Source organism: Phyllostomus discolor, chromosome 13, assembly GCF_004126475.2.
Source record: "Phyllostomus discolor isolate MPI-MPIP mPhyDis1 chromosome 13, mPhyDis1.pri.v3, whole genome shotgun sequence".
NCBI classification, from domain to species: domain Eukaryota; kingdom Metazoa; phylum Chordata; class Mammalia; order Chiroptera; family Phyllostomidae; genus Phyllostomus; species Phyllostomus discolor.
Genome location: NC_040915.2, coordinates 19,609,438 through 19,623,435, shown reverse-complemented (window position 1 = coordinate 19,623,435; position 13,998 = coordinate 19,609,438). Strand labels below are relative to the sequence as shown.

At 43.8% G+C, this 13,998-nt stretch overlaps 1 protein-coding gene across 5 annotated transcripts in view; it reads right to left on the bottom strand.

Moving 5' to 3' along the window:
* Positions 1-13,998, bottom strand: part of FBXO38 (F-box protein 38) — a 46,087-nt gene that overhangs the window by 12,078 nt on the left and 20,011 nt on the right. For 2 of the 5 annotated variants that reach the window (XM_028527313.2, XM_036014457.1), the window contains 6 exons: positions 10,289-10,459; positions 8,577-8,719; positions 7,509-7,719; positions 3,820-3,939; positions 2,288-2,467; positions 95-829 (listed from right to left, as the gene is read on the bottom strand). In XM_028527313.2, coding sequence (XP_028383114.1) covers positions 95-829; positions 2,288-2,467; positions 3,820-3,939; positions 7,509-7,719; positions 8,577-8,719; positions 10,289-10,459 — 1,560 coding nt within the window. The remainder of the gene's footprint in view (positions 1-94; positions 830-2,287; positions 2,468-3,819; positions 3,940-7,508; positions 7,720-8,576; positions 8,720-10,288; positions 10,460-13,998) is intronic. The other 3 variants (XM_036014456.1, XM_028527314.2, XM_036014458.1) reach the window with 3 other exon arrangements.

Below are 13,998 nucleotides of genomic sequence, written 5' to 3'. Positions count from 1 at the left end.
GCCCAGCTGGCCTCACGTGGGAAACCTCATGGAACACACTAACGCCTCCTCAAGTCCTACCCTGCAGGTGCCAGTCCTGGCGGCATTGTCATACCTGACTCAGATACCAGCGGCACATGGGACAGTCTGCTCCTGGCCCTTGTTAGGGGCCTCCGAGGGTAGTCTTCATTAGACTGCACGTCACAGCTCTCAGGCTGGGAGCTCCCCCTCCTGTCCTCACCTGTAGCCCCCGAGCCACTCCCATTAGTCCTCTCATCATGTGCTGGGCCTGAAGACCCCCCTTGTGGCAGAGTCCTAAAGGAAAAGGCGGATCTCGTACCATCCGGGCCATTCACAACACAGGCTCGGCTGGTTGAAGGACGTTCCTCATCAGAACACCTGCTAGTTCTCCTTTGGGATTCCTGAGGCCTGTGACAGCAGCATCTGGGGCAGACAGAACTCTCTGCATCTCCCTCCTCCATGGCCTCAGAGTCCTCTGACCCAGCGGGGGAGCAGACACACTGCCTGGACACATCCACTTCTGTAGGGCTAGGCTCGGAAGAGCCGCCGCTGTCCACCGTCCTTACACAGTCAGGGCTTTGAGAAGCAGCGCTGAGCGAGCTGGAGTTTCCCGCTGTGCTGGCGGTGGTGCTGCTGCAGCTGGGATAAACATCCTTGTTTTTTTTCTTTTCAGGAATATCCCTAGCTGCTTTCATATCGGCTTTGATCTGCTCACTGGTGACCTGACAGCCTTTCTCACAGCTGCTTTCCTCGAGGGGAAACTGCTTCGACTGGCCCATCTGATGGGAGTTGTACCTCTTTCGAAGTGGAGTCTTGCCTTTTCCACTTACTGCTTACAGAAAAAGAAGAATGGCCCGAGGAAAAGAAAAGATTTCAGTATAAATTCTGGACAATAGGTCAGAGTAAATTTGGACAGGGAACAATGTACACGAATTTTCCTAAAGTTTAACGGTGACCACATCACTCAACTGCTCACAAATCCTCTATGGTGCCCTGGCGCCCACTCGGTTTACACACTCCTCAGCTCAGCCCTTCCAGGCTCACCGTGATCTGATTCCATACTTACATTCCACTTCCTTCCCCTCGGGATGCTTTCTATACCGCAGCCCAAACTGACTATGACCCTGCCTTACTACACGGGGGGCTTTGTTCTCACCAATTCTCCGGCCTCGGATCTCTGTTCAGTTTCTTCTGCACCCCACCCCCAAACCACTGGAGTCCGTTCCCTGTAATGTTATTCTACACGTGGCGGACCTGACGTTCCCACCAGACTAGAGGTTCCCCAGAGAGTCCATGACTTACACATCCCTGCACCCCTCCCAGCGCCTAACACAGTACCTGGGGCACAGTAAGGCTCAATGAGTATGTGAGAAATGCTTAAACAACTCAGGTTTTGTCAGGCTGACAGAAGATCTAGTTTCTAAATTCAGAAACTGAACTTTCAAGGAAACATGAGGTTAGTCACCTGGTCATACTACTTTCCCTAACTTTCAGTTTCCATTAAAGCTCCTTTCAACCAGTGTAAAGATATCTGAATTTCTTAAAAGGAATAAAATAAGAATTGAGTGATCAGTCAAGGGTCAGTAAATTTCCCAAGTCTAAAAAACTGAGCTCTCTGTACACAGAAGGGTATGTATATTACTAGTTCGGTGTTAACTGTATACCGAACATTCTCACATATTAAGGAGTGGGGTGTCCAAGGAAAAATGAGTGGAGAATTTTTAAAAGCCTCATTCTTTGCTGAAAGTGGTAAACATAAGGTTCTGAGAAATAGAAGGGTAGGAAAGACAAGGAAGCTGTATGAACCTAAAAGTTAAGAGAATTACAGTTTTTTTGGTGAGGCAAATTTTGGCAGAAGGCTGCTAGCCAGATTTAAAGGGAGGCAAAGGGTTATAAGAAAATATGTTAAGACTCCCTTAAGCACCAAACTAGCCACCAACATTCCCCGGGCACAGCTGCAGAGATTATGATCTGGGCAGTATCTGTTTTCAGTGCTCTGGCTGGCTCAGTGACTAATCCCTCGCGATAATCCCTGAGCCCCTGATGCCACCACCTCCTAAAGCCTCCACCTGGGAGCCACAATCCTCACGCCTTCTCTTCCCTGAGCCCTGATCCTGTGGTTGTGCTACACTTGCCCTTGACGGCACCACCCAGGTTACCCTCTAAGTCGGGCTGCTGCCCTTCCTGCACCACTGAGGCAGGGAGAGCTTACATAAACAAACAAAGGCCTCGTGGGCCGGTTCTCAGGACTCCCACTAACAGGTCAGAGGACAACATAATGTCTCACCTGACAACTCCCTGGACTGCACAGGCTCTCCGGTTTTCTCTTCGCGCTCCGAGTAACGCCGAGGACCATTCTTAGGAATCCAGACTTCCTGGAGTTCCAGACTGTCTTCCTCGTCATCACTCTCTGAATCGTGAACAGTAATTGGGGTTGGTTTCACTACACGCTGAAGACCACTGGGTCCTGAAACAAAAAGCACAGGCCTAACAGTTACTTTTTGCCCAAGGCAGGCTCTCACTCAAAGCGCTGCTTCCAGGAACCCGGGCTCACAGAGGTGCCTTGGCTCCATGCAGCCTCCCTTAGCACTCATTTCAATGGACTACACACTTGGATGAGATGCTGCGACAGCACCTGGACTCTAAAGCATTACGTAAACTTTAGGTATGATTAACGTGCCAACCAACATTACACATTTCTAAAGCCAAACAGAAATAGGCTGCATGGCATCCCCCTTCAAGACCTTCACTATTTCGAAGTCTCAAATCATGCTAATATCATCAAAATAAAAGGCATGACAATCATTTAAAAAATGGGCCGTTTTTCCAATTTTGCAAATGTACAAAAGGCAAAGGAAATGCAGGTGAACCTCGGACACCCACGGGACTGGCGAGCACTCCATGTCCGTTAACCGAGGACAGGTCCATCTCACTGGATGAGCAGACGCGTTCCTGAAAGGCTACATGAATGCTACAGTTTGGTTATTTGAATGTTTATATTTATGTACCAAATGTTTTATCTGCTTGGCAGTACACACTGTAAACCTTTAGCTTGTCCCAGCCAACGCTCTGGACAGTGACTGATACTCGCTCCATCAATAAAATGTGGGCTCCAAGGAAGCCCGCCTATCTGTGCCCTGTTACACTGTATGATGCCCAGCAAAGAGCAGGCACACAGCACTTGCTGAGTAAGTGACTGCATCTGTAAGACACTTAAAACAGGGGTAAAGCTATTTTCCACTCAAAGACAAGGCAGCCTTCTAATAGACCAGGAGAGAAACTAAATTCTAATTTGCTTCTGTCTCTTGCTCACTGGCTGAGTGGGCTTGAGCAAAACATCCAAACTTTTGAAAGGATGCTAGTTTCCCTACCTGTAACACAAAGGTCTGTATTAGGTCATCTTTAAGGGCCCATGACTCCATGGCCGGCCTTAAGTCACCCAATGGCAAAAGGAGATTCGGTCTTGGTCTATTTACTAAACCAGGACAACTTCTCCACTGTTCGCTGTCCTCACCAAAATGGAGGGATGGGACAAACAAAGTATTTAATCAGGTCATTTATTTTCCCATCAACAATTCGAGCGCTTTCTTTCTCTGCACTCACACGCATGCGCGTGCATGCCAATAGTTATCACAGTTACAAAAAGTCAAAAACAAACTTTAATAAGACATGCACACATGCAGCAAGGAGAACATCAACACAACACAGCCCTCAGTAGTAAGCAGCATACAGCATATCGTTAACTGTTCTTAGTGCTTTACATTAGCACAGCCAGGGCCGAGTTTTCAGAACCATGCAAGTGGCAAATCACACGATTACCTGCTTGCTCCTCGTCGACATCCACGGGAATAACTGCCTGACTGTGAGCTGGCGTCTCATGCCCACTCTCAGCCACTACCTCTCCATCTTCTTGTACCATGTCTTCCATCTCATTCAATGCTGGAACAAAATAAACAGTCAAAGCCAACCCAGAAGAGGTAAAAAAAAAAAAACACAATTGCAGCCAAAACTGGGGCTCCTCTGAAATGAACAGCCCTGTGATTGTAAGACCAATTACGGAAAAATGGCATATTAATTGGGCTTCACTATATCAACATTAACAAGATGTGTGCAGTTACTCCGTAGGGGAGGAAACCACAGATGGGAAAGGAGCGCAGAGCGGAGAAAGCCCATCCCTGGCAGCCGGAAGCAGGGACAGAGGGTCACAGCTGAGAGGAAGTGCCGTGTTCATTCCTGAAGATGTTACCAGGGATGGCTGTAAAGGACAACTGTTTGTCTCCTTCTAAGTTGTTTGCCTTCAAGTAGCAAGAGCCACCTCCTGGAAGATCCTAGGATCATCTTATCGGCAATTAGTCTCATAGTACCTGCTGGCTAATCCAGGCTGTGCTGGGCAGGCAAGCTCAAATTGTTTCTTCTCCTACTCTCTAGAGGGTATGTTATCATTTTTGGCCAATGTGTGGCAAGGATTACTAACAAATACATGAAGTACATTTTTAACACTTCAATATCACTCAAATGTCTTATTTGCATCAAAGTCTTCACTACAGTTATTAGCGCCTATCAATAAATAGAAATGTGTCATTTTATTTACATTTTCCAGGGGATAAGCACAGTGAGCAACTTCAGACTGGGAAGCTTCAATCTGTTTACTAAGCAAATACTAAAGCTTCAGTCAGTTTACTAGTGTTAAAATAAAACAGTCACTTTTCTAAGAGGACCATAAATAAAAGAACTCCTGGCTTTGCCAACTTCTTGTTAAGACTACATCCAAAGCTGTCAAGGCAGGACTCGAGGCACGCCATCCAGTGCACTGGCGCCCTGCGAGCCCCGCCTCAGGCTGCATCAGGACAATGCCACACTAGGCTACATTCCAGGCTTGGCCACACCCTGGGAAGGCAGCGCACATCCGCCTGCGGCGCCACTAAATCCTCAGCGCCCAGGGGTGTGCGATAACCCCAGCTGAGAAGTCGGTCATCCAACCCTGTGAGTGAAACATGAAAAAGAGCAAAAGAGAAAGAGATCCTGCTCATGAAAGAATGTCCTTCAGGAGGCGCGCCGAGTTAATGCAAGCGGATGGAGCTGAAGACAACGGGGTAATAGAGTGGGCAGCTCTGACTCCTTCTGGGGCTGGTCCAAAACCAAGCAGAGGCCCTCGTGTGAGAGTTTTAACATTCTGCATTAAGGAAAGTCAGCACATCAACACAAATTTTTAACTAATTTTTAAAATAGTGCTAAATTAGCACCTAGAGTGGAAGCGTCAATGTTAGTCATTTTAACTAACACTGACTCTCGTTCATCCTTTTAATTTTGAATCCCTGTACCACTTTTTTTCTTATTTCGTTTTATTTTGTGTCTCTTATTTGAATTCTTTCCACTCATGGTTTTGACCAAAAGTCACAAAGCCTTTCTCCAGCTTATTTTTTTATTTAAAAGAATCAATGCAATTGATGTGCATGTAGTAATACATACAAATGAACATACTGTCAACCTGGAGAGACCCATGGAACCGCACATTTTACACCTATCTTCATTTCTCCACAAACGCTGCCATCATCTTTGGTATTCTCAGACATCCTTTTATTGAAGCTGTTTAATTCTTCAATCTCAGCTTTTATGTGGCTCACTGCTTTGCTTCTCGGCCTTTCACAGCATTTGAAGCTCTCGTATTTAACAACAGTGTAACTTCAGTATTTGTTTAAATGCAGGTCTCTAATCAACTAAAAGCCTCTGTTTCCATGTCAGCAGACTGGAGTTCCACCGTTCTGTCCGAAACCAAACACAGGGTTCTCGCACATGTCTGATCCCTGCTGCACCAAGGGGTTTCACAATGAAAGGCATTCTCCAGGATGTACTCAGAAGCCTATAGCCAACTTTCCAGTGGAGTCTATAATCTGTCCATTTCAGCAGCTCCAACCACACAACCACAGCTGGGTTCACAGGGTTTGGGCAGTTTTGGTGCTACATCTGCTCTCACAGTGTCCCATGGATGGTCTATGTTCTCTGAGGTCCATTTCCTTATGGGGCCAGTGACCAGTACGATGGCACTCAGGGACAACAAGGCAAAAGAGATAATACCTGACCTGACCTCACTCTCCTTCTTTAACCCCTAGAACCTTCTGTGTAGTTTTTCCTGGGGGGTGGGGGTGTCAGGGGAGAGATCTAGCTATAGGTTTGAGTGCCTAAGAGTACTTATGTGGAAATAAAAAGCATGAAGCTACATGTTACTGTAGTATTTCAATAAGTAGGAAGATGAAGGCTGGCAAGAAGGCTTAGAATTCTTAGCGTACAGTTGGTATGAAAGCCACGCTCGAGATGGAATGAGCTCATGTAGAGAAAACAGTGAGACTGAGAAGAAATGAGAAACAGAGGAAGTGGTGCAGTCAAAGCAGCACTTCCGAGCACCACCGAGCAGGTATGGCCAATGAGCTGGCGAGAAAACCAGGAAAACGGTTTCAGAGATGCCAAGAGTTTCGAACGATCTTAGGAAGGCAGAAGCGGGCATCGATGACAAATGCTGCTGAGATGTCGAAGAAGATGAAACTGGAGAAACCACCGCTAGCTTCTGGAAGAGTCCCTGTTGACTTTGCTGAGAACCAAAGTGGAGAGTCCCACGGAGACCGTGAGGGGAGAAAGGGAAGGCTGCGCTCACAGAGGATGCCTAGACGAGGGCCTGCATCCTCGGGAGTGACCCTACAGGAAATCGTGCTCCACACACTGTTTTTGTTACAAAAGCAGTCCCAGACCACCAGGGCTCCCACTTCTCATGAATCACTGTGCCCACAAGAATGGGTGAATGAGCAAGAGACGGATGGCTAGAAGAGATTCCTTCTGTAGTTCTTACGCGCCCAGCAGAAGCAGAAAATTTGGTGAGGAGATGATGTCACTCTTTCTACACTCATCAACAGAGGGGCCAACGAAACTGCCTAACACAAGGGTTGGCACACAGCAGGTGCTCAGTCAACACTGAAGAACTGGATGGAGTTACATAAGTGACATCCTGTAGGCCTTTATTAGTTCGTGTAATTAATTTGCTGATGGTTGTAAAGGACTTAATAATGAAAGGTAAGTGAAATATGCCTAATACAATGTCTACCATATCGTCGGTATTCTTTTCTTCAGCTCTAGGGACGTCCAAAAACAGTCTCTATATTCAAACTTAATAATCCTATCTACTGGTAAGGAGATGTTCTTTTGTCCAAATCCTCAAAGTAAAATCTCAGTTAAGCCAGGCCCCTGAGGCTCATTGTACCCTAATTCCCACAGGTTCTATGAGTCCTTCCCATTCTGTAAGCAGCCTTAAAGATTCTCTGGCAAGAGGCATTGCACAGACAAGTCTGAAACAAGCAAACAGATAAATTTCATTCACCCCTTCATTTACCTTATCAACTTGGACCCCAATGTGTGAAGTGACAAAATGAAGTTGGGGGGTGGGGACAAAATAGAATCAGAGAAATATGATCCAAGGTAAAAATCATTCCTATCTGGAGCTCACAAAAGATCTGGGTTACCGTCGGCTGCAAACTGCTGCTCTCCTGGTTGCAGATCTTGCCGGAAATCATTCTCCTCGTCCGAGTCATCTGGATGATGGTGATTGTTGTCATGGATGTTGGCGTTATTCTGAGCATTGTTATCGTTGTCGTTGTTGGAGTTCTGGTTGCTGACGAGGGCCGAGGACACCCCAATCCCCGTGCCTGCACTCAGACCTACTCGAGCACAGCCCTGAGGCGAGACAAAACCACATGCTTAAACCCTTCGCTCCATTCTCCACATGAGAGTATTTATATAGCACTTCATTTATGAAATGTTTTTACATACACACATGGGACTTCATTTAAGGCACACAACACTCCAAGCAAGAGTTTGTCATGCCTGTTTACAGATGAGATGCGCGGTGGGAGGAGAGCTGCCCACAGCACAGGACCAAGTAGGCGGTGCCACTGGGCCCTGAACCCCAGCATCCTGACCTCAAATCCTGAGCTTTCCCTACTCTATTGCACTGCTCCAACAGTGAGGACGCAACCACCAAGGGCTGACAACACAGAACATAGTAAGTTGAAGCATTAAGTTCTTATTACAGTGAGAATATAAGTTTTGTTTGTTAAGCAGTTTTAAAATAACATTTTGTTCAACTAGGCAATTTCAAATTTCCCAGGACATACATCTAAATAAAAAGATAGCGGGAAAGTAAACCACTTCCAAATACATTCCTAATCCTTATTTATATTTTGGGTTCCCGATTAGATTTAATCTCCCAATTAATTAGCCCAGGTAATAATTTGTCTTAGCTCAAATTTCCACCTTCGCTCTCTTACCTTACCTTCAGATTACAGAGCTGATGGAGACAGTTTTCCTACTTCCCTTTTTCTTCCCCTTGTCTAGAGACCCCTAAATGCTCACTTGTAAGGAAAAGACGCCATGCAAGCATTATCACAACCTTTATGCCCTCAGTGCACTGGCAGTAGAGTCCCATCATAGCATTGTAAAGGCAAGTCATTCAAAAGAAAAATATCACTTGTTCTGTTTTCTTCCTCGGGCACCAAAATAAACAAACAAAAGCTCTCTCAAATGTGATTTACTTTGGGTGGTTCCCGAAACATCTGGTCCAGCGAAATAAACTCCAGGCTGGGCAACAACTCAATAAACTGGCCGAAGGAGTCCAGCTTCAAAGCATGACACCTCACTAAGTTGATATCAACCAATCGAGTCCATCTTGAGTGGTCTGTTGACAAAATGCCGGAGAGATTTTAAGTAATACTTTTTCCATTACTAATGAATTTTGCTACAGTCACAAGGACTTTCAAATCCTGTAACTCTTCTCATGACCTCTAAAACTGGATGACTATAAACTATGATGTTTGTTACCTAATTTCATGGTGAGAGCTAGGTAGCTTGTAACCAATCCGCCTTTATTTAAATGTGACTCACTCAACAAACTACATACTTATTCAACAGTAGGACACTAGTTAAAGAAATATGGGTGCATTCATTTAATAGAACACTATGCAATTCATAGAATGGAGAACTAAAGACGCTTGCTGATATGGAAAGCTCTAAAACTATTCTTACTATAAAAGACAAGCTATAGGACAGTGTATAGACACAGCAGGATCCTTTTGTACATATAAATCATTTTAAATGCTATAATGTATAGGCCGCAATATGCACAAAAGAATCTGTCCAGAAGAAGATACAAGAAACCGTTGATGGTGGTTACCTTTGAGAAGAGGAGACTTTTCATTTTGTACCTTTCTGTACTGTTTGATATTATCAAGTGCATGTATTACTTTTAGTTATTTTAAGTGTTAACAGGAGTTCTGAGTGATGGGATTATAGGCCATTTTTTGTTTTCTTCTTTATACTCTTCTGTATTGAAGAAAACAAACAAATCAAAAACCCAATAAATGTTATTTTTTTAAGTGATCTATATGCCCCCTACAGCCTCAAGTTTGTATTTCCCAGTAACTTCTTGGTGCAGCTGGGCCAGGGATGTTTCAGTTCTGGGGGGTGAGATATGGTCATTCTACTGAGGAGCCGATCTCAGCAGAGGCCCAGTGCCCATACACAGACCTGCAAACGACTCTGTGAGCAGCTACGAAACTCCTAGGAGGCGACTCACACAGCAGACGAGGCTGTTCTGCAGGTGCCAGCGAGGAGGCGTGGTGTGGTTAGAGAGGATATCACAATGAAAACTTTAGCTCTGAATTTCTTTAAAGGTTTGTGGATTTAGGTATCTAAGGAGGACCTTTAAAGAAACAAATCGTACTACTCTCTTAGGGAGAAAAATGAACTTCTTCAATAACGAAAAATAACCACTGGGGGTATCTGAAACAGCCTAGAATTTTAAGGTGAAAATTTTGAATATAAGTTAATGCTTAATATGTCATGTAATTTATATATTTATATATACACATACACATGCACACATACCCATTTTGTCCCTGTCCTTTCAGATAATGTGTCATTCAAAAGGTAATTCAGAGATAACAAGTATAATATCCCAAGCAACAATTTCTAACCTTCATTGTATGCGCCTGGCCCAAAGAAGTATATATAAAGATGAGAGCACTTGTATCCATAACCTGGACAGTGCAGATTTCTAGGTAGAAATGTCAGGAGTTCAAAGAAGCACTGAGTATACTTCCCAGTAGGTTATCACAGGTTCCCAGAACTTGTATGAACAATCATGTAAATTACCTACATTTTATTTTAGGAATGCTATAGCACAGATAGAAAACAGAGATACATATTATCTCGATATAAAATACAACCATATTTAAGACTACAGTACCTGAGATCCAATTGTATGGATTATGCAGATGGGGGCAATTGTAAATTGCCAAATATTTGATACAGGAAAAAACTTCATTGACTGCCTTCATCCCTATATCGGTGATAATGCCAGGATTTTCTACCACATCAGCCAAACCATACTTCACCAGATCTGCATTAGCCATTCTGCCTAGAAAGAGAAATACATTTTTTTATAATTAAAAAAAAAAAAAAAAGAAGGTTAATTGTTGTCATGGGGCATTTCCAATTCTTTATCTTAACATCCAGTACGATCACTCTCTGAGATCATTCTGTCACCTGTTCGTCACTGGATTTAAGTTCAGGTACATTTTCTGGTTAGGTATACCGTATGAACACTAACATTTATTTTGCAAAGTGAGAATTTATATTAAAAGTTCAGGAGCAGCTAATAGGAAAAAAATTACTTCCAAATGTTTAGAAAAGGCAAAAAGAAAACCGAATTAAAGTAAAACTGAGGGATATATTGTATTACTGCATGCTTATGGTGAAGTTTTAGTTTTATCTTTTAAAAGAAAAATAATACCTTAACAGGTAGCTCTCTCACAATGCAAGGACCAGGTGTTTGGAGCTAGGTGTGGCTGAGTGTAGAGAAATGTAAACTAGGGCGGTGGGGGGGGGGGTTCAGATTCATTTTTAGAGCTCACTGTGTTGGTTAGCAAACCTGTATCTATCCCCAGAAAATGGATTTCTAACTCAGGCACACCTGCTTTCCCTGCCACTGGGCTGTAGTGCCTGCTGGCACTACTGGTCACAGACGAGGGGTGTGTATAAGCAGAAGAGGTCCCTCCATTCTAGTTCACACCATTGTGAATCACACCTCATTCCCAGTCCTCTATCATTGCTTCTCCTATCTACCTGCCCTTTACCATGCAGGACGGTCCACTTGACTCTGAACAATTTGAAGAAAAAAAGGAACTATGTCTAGTTCACATCTGTATCTTCCATGTCCAGCACAGGACTAGGGATACAGAATTCAAACGTCTCTCATGGTCTCTGTAATCAAGTGACGAAAGCACAAAGAAACGCAGTTGCTCTGGGGAGCCACCCTGCACGTTTCAGGGATTTATACCTTTGGTTCGGAACACATTTAAAACAACCAACCCATTCCAAACTCTTCCAATTCCACTTTCCATATAGTTCATGGTCTGTCTCCTGTAGTCCCCCCCTTTGGGTGTTACTGGTAGTTTTTGCAAATTTCACCTTAACCCATCTTTTACAATTTAGCCGAGCAATTTGCTTCAACCTCCTGGTAAGAAGTTTTTTCTTGCCCTTTGGACTCAAAACTTACCTTCTCCCTCCAGCCAGGTAAATCTGGGACTAGTCCTGTCCCCTGAGTGCTACCTGCATAAAGGCTGCAGCCTAACACGAGAAACCCACGTCCTTCACTCAGTGCTTTGAGACGACCACCGTGTTCCTGCTCTTGGGGTCTCCTGACTGTCACACGCCCTCAAAGCTCTGAGGACTTCACCAAGAACTCACTTTGGTTCTTTTTGATTCAGCCCATAGGTGTGCTAAATGTTACCATTACTGAATGCTTTCTAAATGTCAGAGATTGTAAAGATAAAAGTCCGTGTTTTCTCATTTGTTAGTTTTACCTTCATTCAACAGATGAGAAAACAAGGACTAAAGAAGTAACTTGCCGAGGTTCCATGATTAATATAGGCAGGCCTCAAAGCCATCTCTCTCCATCTCCCCAAAGCTTCAGCCCTAAAGACTACTCTGTACTGCTTCTGGGTTCCAGTGAGTGTTATCACCTTTACGTGCAGCTCTGCAATCCCAAGGCTAGGTGAACAAAGAACCCTTCTCTCAGCATCCTTAGTACGTGTAAGTACTAAGTGATCCTTGGGTCACTTTTCTCATATTCCTAATACACAGCGCCTGCTTTTTGGACGTTCATGTCCCCATTCAAACACTATCACTTCTACCGTAAATGTGTAAGGGACAAAGGTGATGCTTTGTTTGTATTTTGCCAGACCTGCGTAAAAAAGTGACTCGAGTTTTACCAGGGACCACCTCTTCCTCCTGGAGAGCTGCTTCAAAATCTAAATCACTGAAAAGGATGACATTAAGCAAAAGAATGTGGTCTGGGACCTCTCATTCCTCTCTAGATAGTCTCTTCCAGGCACCTGGAACCTATTCTGATGCAGAGAATCCTGGGCTATGCTTGGAGAAGCAGAGGAGGGCACTTATATGAGAAAAAATGGATGAACTGCAACACATGTGAAGAAAAGCACAGCTTACAGAATGGGCAAAGCTAAGAGACTATTAAGTGTGAAGGAGACTGTGAAATGAGTTATTCGGGAAATATAAGATAGCAGTAGTCAAGGGTAACGTGTTTGTCTCTGAAAACGTGTGATGAGGGGAAAGAAGCACGACAGGGAAATATCTGGCTATAAAGGTGATCCCCAAAGACAGTCTCTCCCTGGGCCTAAATGTGGCCACCTTAAATACACAACATTTGTCATTTTAAGCTTTCGAGGAGAACAAAATACAAGATTATAGAAAGAGGACCAATCACCAAGCTAACAACTTTACGTCACTACATAGATATTGTAGAAAGCCAGAGAATGGGAGCAACGTCATCAAACCCAAAGAAAGCCTGACACCAAACACAGCAGGTGCTGGAACGCTTTTCCTCACAGCGCAGATGAGATGCCGTGGCAACCTCACTCCTTCTGTAACAGTGAGCCTACAGGGAGATGGGTTTCATCATACAAACATTGTTTCACTGAAGTTCCAAGAATTTATTAAGGACTTTATGGAAGGACTTGCTGTACACTGATTTTATATGAAACTACTATAGTGGTTTAGCACTTTAAAGCTATGCTGGTAAAAAGCTGATCTTTTTCAAAGCTATAAAGATTAAAAGTGATTGCTGTGTAAAATGGCTGATTGGATTTTTTAAAATCCTTCACGTGTATAAATGAAAACTACAACAACAAAAAAGTGAAAAAAAAGAAAAGACAAAGAATAGCTGTGAAATGAAAAGAAATGAAAAAGGACGACAGCTGTGCTGTTGGACCCAGACTGTCCCGACCAGAAGAGTAAGCCTTCTCTGGTCTTCAACAGCGCAAATTAGATCCAAAGGAAAAAACCACCTGGGATGATAGTGACAGGTGAAGAAAAGACTTCTTGTAAACTACATGGGGAAGAATCCAATTCTTGTAAAAATAAAAACGTGGTGTCCTTGCATGTATGACTAACGTCATGTTTGAATAATGAACTGACATGCACTCGAACCCAAACGGTGAGGTCCCATTGTAAATACATTCCAGAAAAGGCTGTGAACAAGCCTTCCAACAGCAATCCTCATTAAATGAATACTGACCATCATGTGCTCACACTATCTGGGAAATCCAGAGGCCCCAGCGGGCTTATTATAGAAATGAAGAGCATGGGCAGGGAATGGGACCTTATCTGAGAGGACCATCAAAAGCTTCAAGAAGTGTGGTAGGTCAAATTCAACAAATGGAACCAAGGATGGCGTTCTGTGAAAAAAACGAAGCAGAATGGGCAAGAAACGTGTGCAGCAGAGTGGAAACAATATCAAATGTAGATAAAGGTTTTTAGGGGGAGGCATTCTGATAATCACTGTATTTTCTACAACATGCTAAAATCAGAGGCAATATTGAAAAAAACAGTGGCTGACACTTCAAGTTTAAATTCGTAATTTCTTTTTCAAGAAGT